This window comes from Malania oleifera, chromosome 3, assembly GCF_029873635.1.
Source record: "Malania oleifera isolate guangnan ecotype guangnan chromosome 3, ASM2987363v1, whole genome shotgun sequence".
In the NCBI taxonomy this organism is placed as follows: domain Eukaryota; kingdom Viridiplantae; phylum Streptophyta; class Magnoliopsida; order Santalales; family Ximeniaceae; genus Malania; species Malania oleifera.
Genome location: NC_080419.1, coordinates 116,466,400 through 116,491,371, shown reverse-complemented (window position 1 = coordinate 116,491,371; position 24,972 = coordinate 116,466,400). Strand labels below are relative to the sequence as shown.

Below are 24,972 nucleotides of genomic sequence, written 5' to 3'. Positions count from 1 at the left end.
TTGGAGGGAATATGGTTACACGGAGAAGTAAGAAATAAAAGGTAGTGGCATTATCAAGTGCAAAAGCCGAATTTCGTGGAATGGCTAAGGGTCTCTGTGAGCTCCTTTGGCTAAGGAGACTATTGACGGAAATAGGGTTTGCTCCTAGTTCCGAGATGGGTCCGTTCTGTGACAATAAGGCTACTATTATTATTTCTCACAACCTTATCTAACGTGATCGCACAAAACATGTGGGGGTAGATCAGTATTTCATCAAACAAAACCTTGAGGCCAAGATAATTCGTTTTCCTTTCATAAAGTCTGACAACCAGTTAGTAGACATACTTACAAAGGCAGTATATAGCAAGAATTTCTACAACTCACTTGACAAGTTGGGCATAAGAAAGCAGTATGCACCAACTTGAGGGGGAGTGTTGGCGTGAGCTATCATTAAAATTAGAGAGATTATAGGGATGTCTTGAATGTAAATCTCTTGTTTCAAGGGTCACCCCTTATTCTAACCATAATTTTTGTATATCCAAATATAGGTTTCAATAATCTTGTATATATGTGTATCTCCATCTCTGTAAACAGAATGAAGGAAAAAAATACAATTTTTTATCTCCAAAGTTTGACAATGGATGGAGTATATTCTTTCTTGTTCATTGGAGGCTTATTGGGCTTAAGTATGCTTTGCTTTCTTTTTCTTTGTAAAACTTTTAATAAAATTAAAGATAAATGATACTCACCTTTTTTGAGTTTTGATAAAAAGATATAAATCTTTTCATACATTTCAAAAAAATTTCCTAAAATTTGATTAAAAGATAATTTTATTTGTTGTTTGTTTTGATGCAGTCACTGTGGGAGCAAAGCAATAGGATTGTATTCCAAAATGAGGATGTGAATCAGAGGGAAGTGCTGGCCTAAGTTTTAAGTTGGAGGAGTTCAAGATGATGCATGGAGCCAATGGTTGAGCAGAAGCAGAGCTCATGTAGTCCTTCAGTTAGCCCTTCGTGGGAGAGGCTACCAGAAGGTTGGAGAAAAATCAACTTCCATGTGTTCTTTTATCTATCTAAAAGCTTTGCAGCTTGTGTGGCCAGAAATATTAGAAATTTCACTTGCCAAAGTTGTTTCCCATTGAGAAATTAAGTGGTGGGTGAAACTTATATACTCTCTTCCAAGAAGGTTGGACAATGTAATCTTTAATCTATCCAATATTTAATTTTACCGAGCGTTCCCTCTTTATATATATATATATATAGGCGAATACCTACTTGATCCAAAAATTTAAATCATCATACTTTCAAATATAATCATCATTATTTATAAAAAAAATTTTAATAAGGGGCAAACTAGTAGAATTCTGAACAATTAATGAAGTTGGAAATCTGATATATATATATATATATATATATATATATATATATATATTAATCACTAACTATCAAATCATTATCATAATAGTAATAATATAGTTGGATCACAAAATTGAATTTTGTATTTCACTCCCAAGCTTGAGGAGATACCAGCAGTTTTCCTAGAGTCACGAACCCTAGTAACATAAAGAATATCTCGATTCTTGGAAGGAGTATGATTGATAATGAACACAGGATGGAGAGATGGATTAGCTCCAAATTGTGTTGCCCAACCCAAGTAATATTTTGTTGATTCTGGATCAAACCGAGGCATTAACTGTTTATGCAATGAAGAGGGGCCATCAAACAGATAAGATGAGCACAGAATTAATCCATCGCAGTGATATGGATAGAGATACAGTGATCATAACTGTAATGGCGAGAAGGTTTAACGCCCATCTCTCTCTCTCTCTCTCTCTCTCTCTCTCTCTCTCTCTCTCTCTCTCTCTCTCTCTCTGGCCCATATGGATATAATATTTCCAGTTGCAGGATGACTTGTCATTCTCACTTCGCTAGCTGCAGCTAATTAGGCCCGCATGCACGGCCATGCATGGTCGTCTGGTCGTCTTCTTAATTGCACTATTGTATAATATATAGATCGTTTTGCTTTCCAACTGAGATGTACGGATGGACGGAGGCACGTGGGCCGTGGCTGCTCTAGCCCGCACAACCGCGGCCGCTTTCTCTTACTTCTTCTTTGAATTAAAAAGAGAAAGATCAGAAGAAAATCAAAAATCCGAAAGTAGAATTGGAAATAGCTAACATGATTGATTAATATTTACAAAATTAAAATAAATTAAAAATAATTTAATATTTTAATGTTTTCTTCTTTAAATCGAATAATATTGTAAAATATGATTAAAATAATAAAATTATAAAATAATACATACCAAAAAAATACTATAATAAAAACAAAAAATATTATAATTGTCCTAGTTAATTGTTGCACTTTTAAATTTTACTTTACATAAAAAATTTTATTAAATATGACAATTGAAAAATAGTAAAAATATTTTATAATTAGCTTTATTATTCTTTTTTAAAATTTATGAATATTTTTATTTTGATTATATTTAAATTCGCATGATTATTTTATTTTTATTAAATTTTATAAAATAAATGATTTAATCCAAAAAAATTATTTCTAGATATTAAAATTTTTAATAACAGGTTACCAAAATAACTAAAAATTATAAAATTTGGTTTTCAATTTTTTGTTTACAAATAATAAAAAAATCGGTAATAAAAATAGAAAACTAGCAACATAAATAAATATATTTTTATAATACATTTTCTCATTGTTCAGAAAGAAAACAGAAATAAAAAACAAAAAATAACAATCATACACACAGGTCCTAAAATTATTGCCGATCAAATTTGCCATCCATCCTTTTCTCGTCATGGGTTCTCGTATATATAATAGTCACTGAATTAATTATTACAACACCGTACGAATATTTAATGGACCAAAAATACAAGTGGATCTTCATCTAACATAAATATGCTAGCTATGTACTACCAAACTCTCCATTCAATTATTGACTGCAAGCCTTTATATTTTTTCCTTTTTTGGATATGATGGTACTAAAATTTTATTGAAGGGTAATTGGCCCGGTTAGACCCAGTGGTCAAACTAGTATTATAATATATTTATATAATCTATATAGTAGAAAAAAAAATATATCACTCTACTCTCATACAAGTGTTTTCTAGATAATTGATTAAAGTCATTAGTTAATTAAAACAAGATAATCTAACAACTATCTAAATAAAATTTGTATTTAATTTCTTATTTTTTGAAAATATTATTAAAAGTTATTGTTATAATATTATATTTTTTTTTTATTAGAATATTTATATGAGTGCATATGTTGTGTATTCCAAGTTACATATTATTGAAAATATAATAGAAGGAAAAATATTTGCTAAATAAAATTAATATTAAATTAAAAAACACAAATACTTATTAGAAGCTAAGGCGATTGTAATACGATTGTTTTTAATTGTTTATTAATTATTTCAACACTGCAATCAACTTATGTTCCAATGTTAAATTTCTGCAGCATCCCAAATGTCCTAAAATTCTAAGAAAAATTTATTTTTGTTGGGCATTAAAAACCAAAAATAAATAAAAATAAAAAATTAACCAAAGCACAAAATCAAAATTGGTTGACTATTTTTTTCAATTTGGATTTTTCAATTTTTTGGTTAATTGTTCGGCACCGATTCAGCCCATACAATAACAGTGGTTGACCAAACCAGATCAAACCTAACCAAATTAAAATTATAAATATATAAAAATATATAATACTTGGCGTTTTACTACATATATATATATATATATTTGAAGATGAGGCATTGAGACTGACCAACCAACTTTCAAAGCCACGGATCACTACCACCCACAAAAATATATGAAGATGAGGGAGACACAGAAGTCTCTCTTCTGAAGTTCCTAGAGCATGTGAGAATGTTAGTTTGGGAGAGAAGACAATTCTTTAGGAATGGTAGATCTCGATCTCTCTCTCCCTCTCTCTCTCTCTCTCCATCACTAATAATAACCTTATCAAAAGGGCGTATCTTCTTTTACCCACAGAAGGAATATTTCTTTTTGTTTTTAACGGCTAAGGTTTAACATCTTTTTATAGCAAAAGTTTCAAATTTGAACCTTTTGAAGGTAAGAAATTTCTCATTTGATAGCTGTCTAGCAACCATTTTTAATCTGAATTTTACAATTTTTGAATACCCTTTTATTTGCTCATTTTCTACTAAATAAAGAGTATATTAATAAAGAAAACAATTACTTTTAGCTTTTTTAAAAAATAAAATAAAATTATACGCAAGCATATACTGTGACGAGCTCGATCATAGTATGCAGCCATGCCTAATTATAAGTAAGATAAAAAAAAAATTATGTCGACCCCAGAATATTTATTTAAACTTTCAAGGCATTTATCAAAATACATCAATTTCTAGAATATATTTGATTTTCTCAATTCATTCTTAAGAATAAAATAGACCGAGATGAGAATGTAATAAAAATTGCATTATTTTAATTTTAAAAATTTACTCATGAAAAAATTTGTTCAATTTCATTTAAAATATAGAATAAGATAAAAATAGACACTGAACCCGACGATTAAATTTAACAGTAATTAATCTTTATCCATTACTTTCTAAGAATTTATAACAAAATATTTTTGTAAAGTCATCTACGGTATAAAGGGAAAGTTTAATATTATGATCACTTTATTTTGAGAATAGTCATTTCGTAAATCAAACAAAATTAACGTTTCTAACATTCGACAACCTTTCATAAAATTAAAATAAGATATGTACCAAAGAACATCAGGCATGGCAATAGGGAGTCCTGTTGAGTGGCAACATTAATAAAATTATAAAATTTATTACCTTATGGTCTCTGTATCCCCTGAATCACGGCTGGATAATTTCCATGCCGACATTATTAGTATATATGGAGTCCTGTTGGTCATTATGAATGTACAATCATTTTGGTCATATCAGGCAAATCAGCACATGCATCTTGTAAGAACAAAAAACAAACCGACATACGTTGAGAATTGTTTACTGCAGGGCTCATTTAAAATGTACAGTCCAAAGCCAGTGACCCAAAGTGAACATGCATGAGATTTGTACATATACACACACACACACACACGCCCCCATACAGTAGGAAACAATGATGTCTACTTCTGTAGGAAGTGGGGTAAGAAGCAATTGCCATTTATCAGCGACTAGCTAGCCAGCTAGCTAGCTCTTCGAGAGAATTAACGAGAGGGAGAGGAAGAGGGAGGGGAAATGGGTAGAAGCCCGTGTGCTTCTGAAGGCAAGCGTCTCAACAGAGGAGCCTGGACTGCAATTGAAGACAAAATCCTCACGGATTACATCAAGCTTCATGGTGAAGGGAAGTGGAATAACATTTCCAGAGAAACAGGTATGACGAAAGGCATAAGAAGGTTGATTTACCTTAGTACTTGCATGTGTGTATAGCTGCAGCCTGCAGGCGGCTCATCACTTCATGATTCATCTGGATTAATTAATGCGCTTTTCCCGCATGCTTGAGCCTAACAATTCATCTCCTCACCTCCTAATTGGAAGGCCGAGGGTTCAAGTCTGATGCTTGAAAGGGAAATGAACTGGGAGTGATGAGTCCTGCATTAATTAGAAATGGGTTTTCTTTCTTTGCTTTGAAATTGAGAACCATACAACAGGAAAAAAAAAACATCACCAAGAAGAACAAAGAGAAAAAGAAGTGATACATTGATCTGGGCATATAAACACACAGTGACACACAGGCACTTGGGCACATGCTTGGTGTCGCCAAAAAAGTGAGTTTTAATGGGGTGATGCAGGACTGAAGAGATGTGGGAAGAGTTGCAGGCTACGGTGGTTAAATTATCTGAGGCCAGACATCAAGAGAGGGAACATTTCACTGGATGAAGAGGACCTCATCATCAGGCTCCACAGGCTCTTAGGCAACAGGTCTTTCAAAATTAAAACCCCCTTGTTTGTTTTATTTAATTATATTTTTCTATGCAATTTTTTGATAAGTGTTGGCACATTTATATGTGTATGGATGAAGATGGTCTCTCATAGCAGGGAGACTTCCAGGGCGAACAGACAATGAAATCAAGAACTACTGGAACACCAATTTAGCTAAGAAGGAATATGGGAAGCAAGGAAAAAAATATTCCAATAAAGAGAACAAACCATCCATATTGGTGAACCATTTGCCTGACATGGCCCTGCCAGAATCCGGTGAGATCAGACGACCTGAGGCATGGCGATGCAATGAGGGAACCACCATCCCGGAACAGCGTAAAGCCCACGAAGTAGATGATCATGAGGCTATGGCAGCTGCAGGGAACAGATCACCGCTTGAGAATATAAGGGAGGAAGATAATTCTCTGGACACGAGAATTGATCTCTTTGATATGGGAGATATTCGCCTTTCGGAAATTATTGATTTTGAGTTCCCCAAAATTGCTGGTTTTAGTAGTAGTGCACATGAGACGAATAATGCTGCAGAAGGAGATGTTAACAGCAGCATCAATGTGGAGTACAGAGGAGAACCATGGACTGATATTAATCCTGAAGATGATCATGAACATAATTTTTTGCCGGAAGAAATGGAGGGTTGGGGATCAGGCAATGTCAATGTTCAATCTGAAATAGCTTCTTTTCTTGAATCAACAGAGGTATGCCTTGGAAATGGTATTCTTGATATCATATATCCAAGTTTATGAGGTGTTCTTAATTCATTCCCAGTTCCCACGCACAAAAAATCCTCTCTATGTCCAGCAAATTTAGATGTGCTCATCAATATTAGTGTAATTGGGGTTGTGTTTGGCAGCATAGATTTCAGGGGTCTCGGATTTAGATTTTTATATATTTGAATAAAACTTGGTGCAACTCTATACTACATTTTGCTTAAATCTAACATCTAAATTCTGAGATTTCAAACATGGTGTAAAAGTTAGAGGTTTCGCTAGCAGCATGAATGGCACCCTCATCATTTGTCTACAAATCTTCAACTTGATAAGCCCTCATCAAACCCCACTCACAAAAACACAAGGCAGGGGGAGGGGAGTGGGGGTTCTCCTTAATTATATTTCTGAGGCCATATATGGTGGAAAAATTTTGTTGGCCTTTTCTTTCATTTATCATTTATCATTTCCCTTAAAGTATGGGACACGGAGCAAATAAAAAAAGGTTGTATGATTGATCAAAAACCCCTCTTTTAATTGTTTACTGCTTCTTTAGAATAAAGTTATTTGATAAAATGGTTTTTCAATTCAGTGAATCCGCCAAACTCCAGGTATGTATCTTGATTTAGTTTCCAATTAGAGCTCATATATAAACTGAAGTAGAGTGCATATATGCATCCAAAAATGGTATGTATACTATTTAGAGAGAGAGAGAGAGAGAGAGAGAGTTAAATTGCTTTGCTATCAAAACAGGAGAAAGACTTACAAGGGAAGGTGTGTGAGTTGACACTCACTAATTCTATTGCCCGGAAATGTGTGAGTTGCCATCTCCCAACACTAAAAATGTACATTGATGCATATTTACAGGACAATCACAAAATATTTGTCATCCTCCAATGATAAAGTGCGACACTGACTCTCCAACAATTAGAAGATAGATTGTTGACCCAATAGGGTGCACGGTGCACCACATGGTTAGAATGAGAGAGGAAAAGGGGATGCAAGAAACCTATAACACATGACGAATGCTTATGTAGCTTAGGAAAAGGGTAAGACTCTTTTAAGAAACCAAATTTTGAGCTCACTAAAAAACCAAGACTTTCTAAAGCACCCCAACATCAGGATTTGGTTCAAGACTTCGTGACATGGCCTCCATACCCAATCCTAGGCATGCGTGCTATGAATCCAGCTTGCTGCTTGAGTGCAAACATAAGATAGCTAACATGTAGTGTTGATTTACAAATATATGAATGAAACCAACAAAGAAATTATAATAGAAACACCAATCCAATTAACAGTCTAACTTAACTGTATGAGCCAAACTAATTCGATCTGCACAAATAGAATAGTCTAAAGCTCTACTAAAAGAAAACATCTTTTCTTGAAAGCTAAACTCTACTTAGATTATCCAGAGGGTTTTAAGTTTGAAATGAAATGAGAATTGATACAGAATAATTAGCACTGCTTAATTTTTCCTTTGTAGAAGCTGAGCGGCCAAGCAAATTGACCACAATGTCTTTCTATCGTCAAATAATAAGGATCGTTCGTGGGCAAAGATCAATGTAAGCAATAAACAGGGTGTTCTTTCTCATTCACTTGATGGAGTTCTTAGTGGAGATAGTATACAATCATGTGGGAATTCCTTGATTGGCAAGGTCTGGCAGTCAAGACAGTGGAAATCCTCCTTATTCATTCAAAGGCATCCCAATGCTCGCCTTCCAAACTCAAATGGAACATCTTTCTTCAACTAAATATGGAGTAGAGTCAAGACCCTTAGCCAAGGCCAGGATGAATCTCTTGATGCATGAGACATTACTAATATAGCTCATGAGTTATTTCTGGTTAGTTGGAAAAGATATTTCTAGGCTAGCCTTCGCCTTGAAGCACTCAAGGTAAATACCCTAGCAGAGACCAAAATTATTTTAGATGAAGCCTAAAAGGCACACTTGAGGGAACTCATCCTCGGCTTAAACTGTTGGCACCCATTAAACAACTATCTCAATGGCGGTCCCAAAGTGGTATTTCATGAGGGCAAAACAAACTTTACCAGATTTCTAGACGTTAAGAAGCCTAGTACTCACTAGTAGTATTATCCAGACATACTGTGATACCCTAGTCCCAATTTCGTATTGACTATGGAGGGGATTTTATGTGGCCTATAAGTTTGGACAAGCCTATTAGCAAATTAATGTCTTTAAGCATTTTAGGCTAGTTAGTCAGCTCAAAAGTTCTTGGGTCAGTGAGATTGGTCTGGGGCAATACAAATGGTATCAGAAGCAACTGGGTAGTACGATACGCACAACTATCCACATTGGAATCTGGATACATGCCATGAAAGCATGCTAAAAATGATCACAGGCCTTTATTTTTGGTGAAATGGTAGCCTCACCAAGTGTAGATGAATTGTTGTTGGTGAGATATTTGGGGGTTTTGAAAAGAGCAATAAGGGCGTGGCCTTATGGAAGCGTGCAGTTTATGCTATTCTTTACACTTTGTGGACCTAGAGAAACTCAAGAACCTTCAAGACTAAAACTACATAGGTTTCTTTGCTTCTTTATAGAGCACTCTTTGGAAACTTAATGGGGAATTTCATTGTTTGACCCCCAAAGGGACTGAGGAGCAGCAGCACTTTTATAGTTGTTTCTAGTTGATTACCGGAGGATGCCTTATCCTCTAGAGCTTGTACTTTTGTTTCTTGTCTAATGAATGAATATTTCTTATTGAAAAAACAACAATAATCTTTGGAGTTGGATAATGGCAAGTAGAGTAAGATTGATCTTTTACCTTGGTCTACGATGTGCCATGGCGCGAGTATGCCACATATTTAAGTGGGGAAGATTGAAACACACCACTCCCAATTCGATATTGTCTTTGAAGGGGAAATTTGTACTTTTCTATAAGCTTGGACAAGCTAGCTTACTACCATTATTTTGGACTTGCTAACTGGCCCAAGCTTGTTGCAAATGGTCTCTGTCTATGATGTAGGCGTGATGAATATGAATCCCTAATCCCAACCTATTGAACATAGTGTATAGTTTTTAGTCCCACATCAGAATTCTAGGATAACCTCACTCTCTTGTATAGCTCTATATATGTCTCAAAGTTGTAAGCTAAGTACACCTAGTGATATTCACTTCCTCTTGTATAGTTCTCTCTTTTACATTCTTCTTGGTATCAGAGCAAGGTTAGGTTCCTTGTTTGTGGTCCGGGTTCTCAATTGAGCTGTATGCTTTGCACTCACCACGTATGTGGAGCTTGTACATCAGAAAGCTTTATTGGTAGTAGGTTGAGTCATATGCTCTGTACTTGCCACTTTTAGTGGATCTTTTTTTTTTTTTTTTGGTGGTAAAAGAGGGTGGCACCTCCTTTCTTTATTAGAAAACCCCTCATTTATGGCAGAGGAATACCATAGTTCTAGCAAAACAAACTACAAACAGATAAGACCGAAACGTAACAAAATGAAACAAAGACAAAACGACACATTAGACTCTTAAATGTACATCAGAAAATTAAGTCTACTATTTTCTCGATGACCTTTTTCTAGTGACTTTCAGCAACTTTCCGTCAACTTTTCCTACGACTTCCGACTCCATTTTCCGGCGACTTTCAACAACTTTCCCAGTGCCTTCCAACGGCTTTACCGGCGACTTCGACAACTTTTTCGGCAACTTCCCAGTGACTCTAACAGCTTCCGGCGTCCTTTTTTTCAGCAACTTTTGACCACTCTTCCAAAAACTTGCTTTGCTTTGCTGCGTTGATACTTTTGCAGCCTATTCCTCTTCTTTACAATGGCTACCAAGGACGGTGATATGCTTACCAAGGACAGTAAATCCACCTCTTCTTCTCTGAACCTTCCATGCCCTGACTTATCTCTGGCTCAGATTGCTCCTGTTCAGAAGGTCACCAGCATTTTACTACATGGCGGCAATTTTCATGCCTTGTCACGGTCCCTTCGCTTATATCTTGGGGGTCGTGGCAAGGTTGAGTGGTTGTTAGGATTGGAGTTTCGCCCTGCTAATACTGATCCGGCTCACCGACAGTGGTCCATTGACAACTATGTCATTCAAGGTTGGATATTTGCTTCTATGGAAGACCGCCTCTACAAGATGTTCATGTTTCACGATACTGTTCATAGCCTTTGGTCTGCCTTGACCAAAATGTATGCCTACTCAAGGTGTGAGGCTTGGATTTTTTAGCTTTATCGGGAGCTCCACCAGGCGACCCAAGCTTCTTTGGGTTTATCTGTGACTTACTTCTTCGCGCTATCTCTAGTCTCGGTGAGAGGAGCTCGCCCAATATGAGCCTCTTTCTGAGTTTCCTACCGAGGTAGCAGCTATTGAAGCAAAGAGCCAGGATCGTCAACATACCTAACAGTTCTTGACGGGTTTAAAACTTGAGTTTGAATAACTCCAAACTTAGATTTTGAACACATCCCCGGTGCCCTCTTTGTATGAGGCATTTGCAATGATTGATGGCGATGATCAATGATAACGTCTTCTCCCTAGATTTGCTTCTTCTAGTGTGCCTGAGCAGGCTGCCCTTGCAGCCCCTATTGGTGCTAGGTCTCTTGACCGCAAGACTCGATTCTACCAGCACTGCCAATGGAATAATCACACCATTGAGAGCTGCTTCATTCACCACCTTGAGCTGTAGGAGCGTTACTCCAAACAGGCCTCCGTGGCAAAGGTCGGGGACCTTCTAACATTAGAGCTGTTGCAAAATCTCTTCTTGCACCTCAAGCTTCTCTTACTCCTACATCTGTCGCTACTCCAGATTTCTCTTAGCTCCACGCTTAGCTTACTCAGCTTCAGTCTCAGATTAGCCTCCTTGCCTTTGCTACACCGACTGCATCCTCCTCTACAACCACCTTTGCTGCAAGTAACCCCACTGCCCTTTTAAGTAAGTCTAGCACGCCCAATGGCACACTCGTTTGGATACTGGACTTAGGGGTGAACAACCATTTGACTGGTGAGGCATTTTTCATTACATCCCCTGTCCCTTCGTTGGTTCATACTATCTGCATTGCCGATGGTACCTCTCGTTCCATTCTACCCAAGGCTCTGCCTGTTCATCCTCAACTCTATCTTTATTCCCTGTTTATTATGTTCCATAATTTTCCTATAACTTATTATCTGTTAGCCGTATTGTCAAACAATATAAATGTGTTGTGGTTTTCTTACCCAACTCTTGTTACTTGTAGGACTTAAGTTCAAGGAAGGTTTTTGGTAGGGTCTTTGAAAGGGACAAGCTCTACTATTTAAAAACCTTGGATTTGTGGCATGCCCGTTTGGGACATGCAAATTTTAAATATTTGTGTTAGTTGTTTCCAGAATTTAATAAAGCTAGCAAGAATTTTAATTTTCAATGTGCAACTTGTGAATTATCCAAGCATGTCCGTTCATCTTATTTGTCTCATATGCACCGTTCTCTTGCAGCTTTTGATATTGTTCATAGTGATGTTTGGGGTCCCTCCCATGTCTCCTCACTCACTCAGCATCGATATTATGTCACCTTTATTGCCAATTACTCCCGTTCTACTTCATGAAAAATAAGTCCGAAGTTTTCACTCATTTTTAGGCTTTCCTATGAATGATTAAGACTCAATACAATACTGTGGTTCATATCTTGAGGTCTGACAATGGCCGTGAGTACCTTAGTAATGAGTTTCGTGCTAAGTTGTGTCAACAAGGTATTCTCCAATGGCTGACATGTCCCTACACTCCTGAATAGAATGGTGTGGCTGAACGCAAATATCACCACATATCATACCCCGGGTCGTGCATTGCAGAATTCTGCTCCACTTCATCTTTTGCTTCCTCACAGGTCCCTTTTCTCCCTTCTTCCTAGAGTGTTTGGATGCACCTGCTTTGTTCATGACCGAAGTCCTTCTCGGACCAAGCTAGATGATAAGGCCATCCAGTGCATTTTTCTAGGGTATTCCTCTATGTCTAAGGGATATCGCTATTATGATCATGTTAGTCGGTACACTCATCACTCTCTCGATGTTACGTTCCATGTGTCTACCCACTTCTACACTGACTTCTCTCCTTCCATATTTCCGCCAGTGCCATCTCCACTTCCTCAACCTGAGCCTATCCTTCTCCCATCTGTACCAGTGCCCTCTTCTCCAGTGTCGTCTTCATCTTCTGAGCCTCCTACATCTGCCCCCACCGGGCAGGACCATATCTCTCTCATTCCACAGGTTTACACTCACCAACCACGCCCTTTGGAGCCTCTGCCAGCATCTTCACTGAGCTCAAGTATGTCTCCTATAGTCCCTGATCCCCCTGCTCCCTCCTCACGGTATCCTTCTCGAATCCGTCGAGCTCCTGATAGACTTTCTTTAACCTGTTTTACTGACTACCCTATCTCCCAATATCTTTTTTATCAAGATATTTCCTCGAGATATCAAGCCTTTTTGGTATAAGTTGATGCTATTATCATAGCTTGCTCAGTTCACGAGGCCCTCCAGGACCCTAAATGGGTTGCAACCATGCATACTCAGATGGAAGCTCTACAGCAGCAGCATACTTGGGATCTTGTTCCCCTTCCTTCAAGTACACACACAGTGGGTTGTAAATGGGTGTTCACAGTTAAGCACCTTGCAGATGGTACTATTGACAGGTATAAAGCCCACTTGGTGGCCAAGGGTTTTACGCAGATTCCAGGTCAGGATTTTCATGCTACATTTCCTGATGGATCCCCCTCCCGATTTTTCTGCTTAGGGGGAGTATTCTAGAAAGGTGTGTAAATTGCGCAAGTCCTTATATGGGCTTAAGCAATCACCTCGTGCATGATTCAGAAGATTCGGTGATGTGGTTCTCCTTATGGGATTTATTTAGTGCCAGTCATACCACACTTGCTTTATTAGGCGTCTCTCCCATAGTCCTTGCACCATTATCTCTGTCTATGTGGATGATATTATTGTTACAGGTAATGACTTGTCTGGAATTGCTCAAATTAGAAAGGACTTGGGGGACACCCTTGACATCAAGGATCTGGGACCCCTCAAGTATTTATTGGGCATTGAGATAGCACGTTCTCACAAAGGCATTTCCCTCTCTCAACGGAAATATGCCCTCCTTATGGACACTGGTATGTTGGGATGTCAGCCTGCTTCTACGCCCCTCGATCCTAATATTTCCCTTTCTGCAGAGTCTGGTGATCTATTGACAGACCCTTCAGTGTATCAGAGACTTGTTGGTCACCTCATCTATTTGACCGACACTCGGCATGATTTGGCCTATGCAGTGAGCCTAGTAAGTCAGGTCATGCATTCTCCACGAACTTCACATCTTGATGTCATCTATCACATCTTACGATATGTGAAGACCTCACTTGGACTGGGATTATTCTATTCATCTGGAATACAACCAGGTCTTTCCATGTTTACTGATGCTGACTATGCTTGCTCCAAGATTGACAAACAATCTACCTTAGGTATTTGTACTTTCAAGGGTGATCATCTTCTTTCTTGGAGGAGTAAGAAGCAGGCGGTGGTTTCACGTTCTTGTGTTGAGGCTGAGTACCGTGCTATGGCACAAGGTACCTGTGAGATCCTGTGGCTATGATATCTCCTATTTGAGATTGGCTTTTCTGTGACAAATTCTTCTTTGTTGTTTTGTGACAACAAGTCTGCTATATCTCTCTCTTCTGATTCAGTTCTGCATGAGAAGACCAAGCATATTGAGGTGGTTATTCACTTCATAAGGGAAAAAGTTCGTACTTTACATAAGTTGTCATGGAAATATCAATATGACTTATAAGCCCGAGTAAGCCTAGCAACCAAAAGTGGGGTAGATTGTGGGACTCCATTGCTAATATCACAACGATTGCGGATGAGATATTCGTGCAGCTTGTAAGCTTGAGCAAGCCAACTACAAAACTACTTGCATTAGGTCCAGTTCTATCTCCAATTAATTTATCACATTACTTTCTAATATAGTATGTGAAGGGGAGCCTAGGCACAATGGTAAGGTTGTCGCCACGTGACCTAGAGGTCATAGGTTCGGTTCAAGCATGGTTTTAAATCGCGGTAGTGGGTAGCATAACGGAATGGGAAGCGGAAGTAGCGGATGTTACATAACAGGAAGCGGGTGCAACGGCCGTGAATTTTTTTGAAACACACACAACCTTGTGCATATTAGCATACTTGCATGTTTTAAGCTTTTAGCCCTTTTTAGGAAGAGTTTTAGTGTATTTTGGATCCTTTAGTTCGAGTAACTAAGTTATTTGGTAAGGGCAACAAGTTTACATTTATTTTCAACCACCATCGATAGAAAAATTACGTGTGTGTGTGTGTGTGTGTGTGTATTTATACTTCTCATTATTCTGATCTGTGATAAATTCTTATGTGTGCTAAATTAATTAATGAAACAAAATACATTATAGACTCCATTAATTTATTAGACACGTAAGACATACGAATAATACAAATATAAAATAGCAAAGAAAGAAGGTTGAAGTTGAAAAATATAGAACATAAATATCACATTACTAATATTATCAATATAAAATATTTTCCTAACAAGTTAGTATTTTCAAATTTTTAATTAATGCATCTATTGTGAGTATTTAAAGAAATAGTAAATTTTGTATCATTGTCATCCTCATTATACTCTTTTCCCCCTCTTGCCACTTGGTATATTGAGAATGATATATGAAAGAGAGGGAAAAAGTGAGAAGTAAAAAATAAAATATTTTTTTTAGTGTAACAGTCCTGTAGTGGTTGTGTAATGGCCGTAGCGGCCTTTACGTAACAGTCGCGGTTCATAACGGCCGCTACGGCCATGGTTTTTCTTCTCACTGATTTCGCGGTGTGTAACGGTATTGGTAACCCAAAAAACCGTTACGAAACGGTGTTACGTAACGGTGCCGTTACGTAACGATTGGGGCTGTTATTTAAAACCATGGGTTCGAGGCGTGAAAACAACCTCTTGCAAAAATGTAAGATAAGACTGCACATTATAGACCCATCGTGGTCTGCCTGTTCCCCGAACCTCACATACGTAGGAGTTTTGTGCACCTGGCTGCCGCCCTTTTACTTTCTAATATAGAATAGATTACAATGACATAAGATGAAGTATTACTAGTACTGCTTGTGCTTTGTAATAGTTTCTTTGTAGCAAACTTCTAAGTAATTTTGGTTAAGTTTGAACCTTCATATCGAGTTATAATGTAGAGAATTGTCTTTTATATTAAAAAATATACATATAGATTATTCTACTACTAAATACATTGTAAATAACTAATAATTTTCTCAACTCATATAAATTGACAAAATTTAAGCAAAGACCTGGTGCTTCATGGGCATGAAACTTTCTTAGATTTCGACACACTAGTGCGGCCTAGTCTCATTAGTGCCCTACACCTATTGTGAGACGCCAGTCTCAATCTCAGATCCATTGTGGAGGGTACTTATACAGTGTATAGGATTTTGGACAAGCATATTACTTAATTAACAACTTCAATAAGCATTCCAGGTTAGTTTGTCAGCTCAAAATTGAGCTTGGGTTGGCGAGATCACACCCAAGACATCACAAATTGGACCAAAGCAAGTACATAATATTATGCTCACTATTTTCCACATCTAAATCTGGACCACAGCAGGAAAGCATGTAAACAAATGACATGTTTGATAGTTGAGTAAAACACCTTCATGTTGCTCTTTAGTAAGTCTACCATGTGACATTGGTCTATAATGTATCATGACAATGACACCACATATTTGAGTGGAGAAGGTTGTAGTACTCTGAATCTCAAATAGGTTTTGGAGGGGATGGTTGTGTTTTTTATAAGCTTGGACAAGCTTACTACCAAGCAATGTGGGTTTAAGCCAAAAAATTCTTGAGCCAGTAGGCTTGGCCTAGGACGTTGTAAATGTTATCCATCTCTGATGCAATCGCAACAAGGACATCAGGTATTATTTGAGCTGGAATTTGCAATACCCAAGAGTCCCAATCCCACATCAGTTGTCACTGGAGTATTTATACGACTCATGCTTGACTAAGTCTTCTATATTCCAAGTTATTTTAGCATTTGGGTCAGTAAAGCAGCCAAAAGTTCTTAGACTCCATGGCTTCACCTGAATGTTACAAATAGTATAAGAGCAACAGAGTGATACTCTATTTCCTATTACAGACTTGATGAGCTGGACATATGGCACGAAGTCTTGCCCTTGGATAGTTCGACAATAGATCAGAATGGATCCATGCCACACTTAGGTGACTCACTTATAATGTCGATTTATAATACAGCATAATCTAGGACATCATGACTCTGTTCCTAGTCTCACTTCAGTTGTGCGGAGATGTTCAGTTGTGCGGAGATATTCATTAAGGTTATCAGCTTGAACAAGCATACAACCAAACAACTTGCTTCAGACCCAAGCAAAACCAAGAGTTGTGAGAATAGAATTCTAAGTAATTTTACACTTCGTGTATGATGAATTAGAACATAATTTTTTTTTTTAAATTTGAAAGTTTTGCTTTTTTCACCCCCAAGGGTTGTTCAAATCACTAATCAAATGTCCAGGAATTAGAAAACCCAATTAGTTTAACTCTTAAACCATCTTCGGATGAAATAGGAAAGTGAAAAATATAAAAAGGATGGTTTCGTACAGCTTGCTCATGCTTGGTAGGAGTGAAAAGTTAGGGAAAGAACCACTCGAGTTCTTCCATCCATTTTGTCATTTCTCCCCAAGCATACCAGTAGAAAGAAATTTTTGTTTTCTTCCACTTTCCAGATTCTCAAAAATTTCTATCCCCCTACTTTTTTATGAAACTAAAGAAACTATATGTGCTTGGGCAGTATTTACCATATTGAAAGAGTCTCCGCATAAAGCAGGGTCCACTTGTTCATATTTATTATGTCACATAGCTGTCTAGTGCCATCTGTTCTACACTATTAATGACAATTACAGGATCAAGAAAAGGGAGAAAACATTTCTAATTAATTTTCTCATTTTTTTCCTTTTAATATAAGAATCATCAAGACACGAGGTAGACGTACATACAACATGGAAGCTAGATTACTCTTTCAGAGTCCAAGCCAAAGGAAAGAGCTTTCAGCAACAGGCCTCAGTCACTACTAGACCTGCTCGAAACTCTGCAAATGAAAAGACAAGCATTCAAGTCAATTACAGGAAGGTGAGGAGCCAGATTAAAAAAAGAAAAAGAAAAACGTGTGTGCCTGTGTAGTAACCACTGGGCATAATAACCTACGGGAGATTGAAGTTGCATAGACAGCTACACTTCCATAATAATAATAAAACTATTGTGTGGGGCATAAAGAGGATCGTCATTTTCCAGTGAATCAAGGATTTTATTGAAAAATAATAATAATAATAAGATGAAAATTCATTTTCCATTGTATTTCTTTTCTATATCAAACACTAGAAAAATGAATATTTGTTCTGACATGATTAAAAATTAAGCAACATCAACTGCTGGTTTTGTGTAAAATTAAACTTTTATTCATATATATACTATATTTTTTTCCCACTTTCCTTGATAAGCAAACATGAAAAAATGTACTCCTTCATAAATTTTTTTCCTTTACAAAATGTTTTTTAAATTTCAAACAGGCATTTAATAAAAATATAGCTTGCTGTGGGGCTGGTAGATAGAACTCATTAAGGCAAATACAACACACAGGATCGGTGTGACAGCTGATCAGTGAGTGGATTGGATAGATATTAGGTTGTTATAATATATGGCTGTTATTTATATACATCATTAAGAAATTCAATTAGCCTCTTCCACTGGTAATGCATATAAAGAGTATCTAAAAATAATTCAATCATTTTTGGATTCCCATATCAAACAACCTTTTCTTATAATATAAGAAAATGTATTAGACAGAAAAGATAAATTACAACCTAAGTGGGGACAAGAAATGAAATATAAAGAAACAAAAACAGTGAAATAAAAAACTAACAAAAATTAACCAAGAAAACTGCTCTTTAATCCCTTTCCAACATATATAGTTCAACGCAATGTTTTAAATGGCTCAATTGAGGCTTGCTTTGAGGCTCACCTCAAGACGAGTCAAGACTAAAATGCCTCGAGGCTCATTCTAAAATACCAACTCCTAACAAGGCCAACCAACACATTACACACTGAGGCTTACACACTGTGCACCTTTTTAGTTGAGGCTTATGCATTTTGAGCGTGCAAAGTCTCAAATCAGAATCGGCCAGAAAAATTTAATGACATATATATGAAAATAATGTCGTAACTTGCAATACAAGTTAATCTCTAAAACTTTTAGAAATCAATATTTCCAAAATAATTGAGACTTACATATTATGTATTGAAAATAATTTGAACTTTGTAACATTATATGTATCTCTTGGCATGATCTATTTAATGAACTCAAGTTAGCATATTGAACAAGTAGCGTACAAATTATATGTGATTTGTTTACATTTCATTTGTAATGTTCATAATTTTTTCTTTATAATTACATATGTTTATCTATAATTATATTCTCAAAAGGCTTACACCTCAACGCCAAGGCCTGCACCTCACCTCTTCAGGATTAAAATGCCTCACCTTACGCCTTCGCCTATAAAACATTGGTTCAACTTCAACGAGCACCTTAAATTAGCTAGTTTCCTCTGGCCTTAATTGACTTAAGTTTACCACCATCAAGTCAAATTTCATTTCCTCCAGGATCAAACAGTTGTAAACCATGTATCCATTAACTGCTAAGCTTCTAAATCTTTCCCAGAATCTCTCCCACATGGATAAGCAGAATTCCATCCTTACCCTGTTGTTTATTAAACAATCCATTATCCTAAAAACAAAAGCCTCAAACAACGTTTGAAACAAGAAATTTAGTTATAATTATTTGGCGTAGATAAGTTGACACTTAGCAACTACGGGTTTTAAGAATTGGCCGGAGTGTACAATCAATTGAACTCTCTGAATTACAAACATAACTGAACACCAACAACCAAACAAACCAACCCTCAGAGCTGCAAAAGGAAGGGGAGAGTGTGTGGGTTTTAAGCAACTGGAACAAACTAGCACATCTTTGTTCACTGGCAGGCCGTAAATGCTGATAGGAGACAATCACATTGGTCAAGCATTGAGGGCCATCATTGGAGTTCTATCCAGATGATTTTTTGTTTCTTTTTTGGCGTAGGTTTCCATCATTTGAAGGCTTACTGGTGTATCATTTAAGCTTGCTAATATATTGTAGCAACAAAGATTTTTCTACAAAGTAGACCATGTGCGGCTGTAGATTCCCCAACCTCAAGAGAATGTTCTGGTGCCAGCAAACCAAGTTGTAGAACTACGCACACAACTAAACTTCTTGAAGAGATTCAAGCTACGCGCACATAGAATAGCTAGAGCAATAGTAGTCTTAAACTAGGTCAAAGTCACCATATCTTCTGCAGCCAGAGTGTGCAACCATCATCTAATTCAAGGTGAAATGGGAGCCAATATTTTCCCTAGATTTCAAATCTTGTCATTCACCAAACTTCTAAAGTTGATGGAATGGCCATTAAAACAATGACCAATCTTAAAAAGGTCGATCAAATCAACTCACTAAGTGCTTAGAAAAAGCAACATGACTTTGATGAGGATGAGAACCGTATGAGAAGATGTTCACAAGCTAAACACACAATTATCTGGGCAGGCTTGTCAGAACAGTCTAGACATAAATCCAGGCAGAAAAAAGTTGGGAGGAAAAGAAAATTATGAACAGTCCAGCTAGGCCAGTGAGACCAGTTCTTGGAGGTACCTATGGTTTACCAAGAGATATTAGATGAACCACTCAACAAAAATTTAAGACAACATAGATGTAGGTTATATACTAAACACCTGATGAATCATGTGGAAAACAACAAAACTGTTATGATGCTTAAGAAGATCTCGGATGGCATCATATGCCGAGCTCTTGTTGGGACCTTCAGATATGTAGCATTTCATGATACCTCAACTTGAAACTAACTCAATTGGCTTGTTTGAGAAAGTCAGCAATCTCTTCAAGGCTTATTTGTTAGCACCTAAAAACAATGTACAACATCATGTCATCAAGTAACCTAATGAAAATCAAAAAAGAGGAACATGAATCCCTCAGAGATGAAGCCCAGCTAGTTCAATATGAAATCCATTCATATCCCTCACTTCAGCTAGGATTTAAGAATAGTGGCATTCATGGTTGGGTTGAGGGACTCAAAAGTTTATGTTCTCCCTTTCAAGGAAACCATAATTATAGTAACATTTATGTGTATAAGAAGATTCCTTCACAGCTACACATGGATTACCATCACGGGACTCTCTCAACAGAAGCATATTTGCTATTTTGCACTTGCTAATGAGTTGTATGTGCAATGGTCGGTGATCAAATGGTTGGAGCTTTAGATGAAGAAATAAAGGACAAAAAGAATGGTTGAAAAGAGAGGAGGCACCTAAACTGAATTTGATATTTGAATCTATTTATTCTTTGACTACCACAAGAGTTCTGGTAATCAACAGAGGTTTGAAGGGAACAAGAGGAATGCAAGAAGGGTGATGCCAACAATTTTCGGTTTTGGACCTTCCTAAACTCTCATTCTCAAAAATCTACTCACATTGAAACATACTCAATCATCCCTGAATCTATTTACTCTTTAACTATTACAAAAAGTTTGGTAATCGACAGCAGTTTGCAGGGAACAAGCGGAAGGCAAGAAGTATTTGCCAACAATTTGCAGTTTTGGACCTTTGTGAGCTCTTGTTCTCAAAAATCTAATCTCTATGATTTTTGAGAAGTATGTCATCCTCTCCATTAAATGGACTCACCGCCATTAAGGCACAAGACCAGCACGTAAGTCCATCTTCCCAAACCCGTTCTTCGCCCCCTAGTAGGGGAATTACATAGCTAATTCCTAAAGTCTAACAAAATTGCACATTGCTCCCTCAACTCCAATCCATGAATTTAGTTCCCTAAACTCTCAAAATATTGGAATTTCATACCTATAGCCGAGCCGCATGACAACACATGAGTTCATTTTTTGAAATCCCTATTTTGTCACTAGTAGTTGGGACAAAACACTTTGGTAACTCTACACTACTGTATATTACAGCACTCATCCTCATTTTTACCTCCCTCTCCCTCCATCATCTCCCTAACTGGAGCTTCAATCTCCTCTCGCTTCACATCATGATTATCCTCCATCCCAATCCCCCACTTCCCACACCCATATCCACAATTGGTGCTCTACTCTACAAGTAGAGCTACAAACAAACCAAGCCATCATAAGGTCTTGGGACTTGGGACCTCAGCTCAGGCTCACTCAGTATATAAATAAGTTATTCCTAAGTCCAATTTTGAGTCCTGGACATCAACTAGTTCAGCTCATTTCGCTTGTGTAGGCTAGGCTACGAGCTTGGTTGAGCTCCTCTAATATGCTCACAATAGGCCCATTTATCGGCTTGTTTAATGGGGTTGAATCATGCTTGATAGACTGTCAGCTTATTTAGCCTAAAAGTAGGGTTGTCCAGGCATGAACTTGTTTAATCCAAAAACCATAATCTGGATTCAGTAATAGGGTCAAGGCCCAAGGTTAAAAGCATGGCTTGGTGGGGTAGACCTAAAATAACTATGAATAAGACAATGATAAGGATTTAATAGCCCTTAAGTTGTCAAAGGAAATTGCCCATCGTATAAATTGGTAAAAAAGGATTCGTGTAATCATGTAGGTTGCGTAGCTAACCCCACTTACTCGGACTTAAGGCTTAATATTTGTTGTTCTTCTTGTTGTTGTTGTTGTTGTGTGTGTATATATATATATAAGGTAGCAAATTGGACATAAATGAAAAATAATAATAATAATAATAATTTCTCAAATGTTGGTAAATTGAGATCTTTTAAAGATATACTTTAAATCATTTTTTTTTGGCACAAAACATATAAAATTTAATTTAATTGGTTCAATAGATAACCATTGAATATTGGCCAAAAAAATTGGCTAGGTGAAGTTGAGTTAATTTCCGAATTTGGTTTAGATTTTTGGTGGATTGAAAATTCAGTTTGATTAATGTTTTAGAGGATGGTTTTGTTAACAAAACCATGTCCAACCCTGCCAACTACATGGGCAAAATAGAAATTTCACAAACTAGAAGTCACGTTGTCCAGCAGGTGGTATAGAATTGTACTTTTTTTAAAATTACAGGGAGTTAAATGCATGGATTAAATTTTAGGGAGCAATCTGCAATATAGTAAAACTTTAGGGAATAGCTGTGTAATTTACCCTACCAGAAGCAAAAAAGGGATTTGGGAATATGGACTCGCATGCTGGTCATGTAGCCTGATGGTAGTGAGTTCATTTACAGCCAAGGATGACATTGCAACCTTGAAAGTTCAGGGCGTAAAAGAATACCATGAGCTGAAAGTTAGGGAGCAATGTACAATATGACCTAAGTTTAGGAGCTGCTGTGTAATTTACCCTTCAGTAGTCCATATCCTAATGTCAGTATTCTACAAAAACTTTTCAGCAGCATTCTTGTCCTTCCTCAATCTTCCCAAGTACCAGCAGGGCCACAAGAAAAAAGCAGTTAAAATTTTTCAGGGATATAATAATTGTAACCAGTCCTATAGCTTCAAATAGAATTTGCAAAACCACAATGCAGCAATCTCGTAAATAGTAACCAATGGCATAATCAGACAGCATTTGCAAAACCAGAAGCAACGGCAATAAGAAAAATCTTTTGAACATTTTTATTACCTACCAGGAATCCTGTCACGCAATGATTCAGAACAAAGGAATGTGACTGAAAACCTGTCTCAAATTTTCCCCACCCATAGAAAGTGTCACACGAGAAAATGCATCACTATGTTCTAAAATAGCTATAAAGATCTATGGCGTAATTTTTACATTACTGCTCTAAAAACATAGAACCCCAATTACAGTTTCACGCTTGGAGGGAAATCAAACAGAAGAAAATGAAAGTTCTCGTAGTTGGGGAAAGAGAGAAAAAAAGCTGAGGGAAGGAAAGAAAATGAATTGGGTACTCACCGAGTCAAAATGTCGAAATCAAAATGCCCCATCAACTTTTTAGGGCTCAGCAAATGGAGAGATGAAACTGACCACATTAGGGTCGTATAACCTTCACCCTCGTCCAACTTCGTCACCAGAGAAAGAGACAGACAGAGAACAGACAGACTGGGCGTGGGAGCTCTGTAGACCTGTCAAAATGGATTGAATCCGACAACCCGTGGTTAGTATTAGTGCTAAAATTGGGGGTGTAGCGTTGGGCGTTATTTGTTGGGCCTTATTTAATTGAGTTTATATTAACTAGTTGATGCCTAATAAGCATTAATATATGAAATTATCTATAAATTTTGGCATTACTTGTTAATTATTTGACGAATATTCATCCTATAAAACTTGAAATCTATCAATCCACTCATTTAAGGACGGATAAAAAATTTTAAAATCATATTCGACTAATCTAATGTGCGAATTACTTATGAATCAATTTAAACAAATCAAATTTAGTTCAGATAAATGATTTTTTACCTATTTTGCCAAGTTTAGAGCTTTGACAAGAGAGAGAGAGAGAATGTAATTTAGAAGAAATAAATAATTTTTTATTATAGGATTTTTTTGTTCATTGGGTTTTATAGATATGACCTTCACACTATTGAGTTTATGAAAAATAATAAACTACTTAAAAAGACTTAACTCTATGTTTAAAAAAACTTTAAATTTGGACTTATATTGGATTTGGATAAGATGTAATAAAAAAATGTATTAAAAATTATCCAAATCTAAATCTAAGGTCCAAAATTTACAGTCCCAAGGCAGCATAAAGTAATATTAAGAAGCATGATTTGGACTTTTGGATTTAAATTTGTGCAATATGTTGCTGTTAAATTTATGTAAATTTAAATTCAAAACTTGAAATTTAAACTCTCAAACACAAGATGAGATTTAATTTTATTGATTAAATAAATCTTTTATTTATCAAATGTTAATGTAAAAAATGAATTTCACCCCTAATAAAATGATATTTTTTTAAAAAATTATTCCTAGAATATAAAAATGGCATCAATTTAATAAATTGAGTTGAGAAAATAAATCAGCGAAGTATAATATCTTAAAAGTAAAATAAGCAAATCAAATACTCAATTAGTTCTTAAATTGATTACTCAGTCAGTTATATCGGCACGACAACATAGTTCTACTATTATTATAATTTTAAAAAAGATACAAAAATAGAAATTATTATTAAATTAGAAAAATAATACCCAATAATTGGATTACTACAAAATGTTTGTTATTTTCAATTTTCCTACAAATTAAATTGCTATACACATCCTAAACAAATAAAACATAATTTAATATTTTAAAA

At 36.5% G+C, this 24,972-nt stretch overlaps 1 protein-coding gene and 1 long non-coding RNA gene across 2 annotated transcripts; one reads left to right on the top strand and one right to left on the bottom strand.

Annotated features, from left to right (window-relative positions):
• Positions 1-4,964: 4,964 nt before the first annotated feature.
• Positions 4,965-23,813, bottom strand: LOC131152334 (uncharacterized). The gene is made up of 4 exons (XR_009135925.1): positions 23,634-23,813; positions 17,633-17,728; positions 5,382-5,567; positions 4,965-5,268 (listed from the first exon to the last, which is right to left on the bottom strand). It is a non-coding gene; the product is annotated as an uncharacterized LOC131152334 (long non-coding RNA).
• On the top strand, positions 5,176-6,878 carry LOC131152333 (transcription factor MYB1-like). Its single transcript, XM_058104164.1, has 3 exons — positions 5,176-5,349; positions 5,768-5,897; positions 5,998-6,878. Exons 1-3 carry the CDS (start codon positions 5,214-5,216, stop codon positions 6,659-6,661), a joined length of 930 nt encoding a protein of 309 aa, XP_057960147.1. The 5' UTR covers positions 5,176-5,213; the 3' UTR covers positions 6,662-6,878.
• Positions 23,814-24,972: the final 1,159 nt, after the last annotated feature.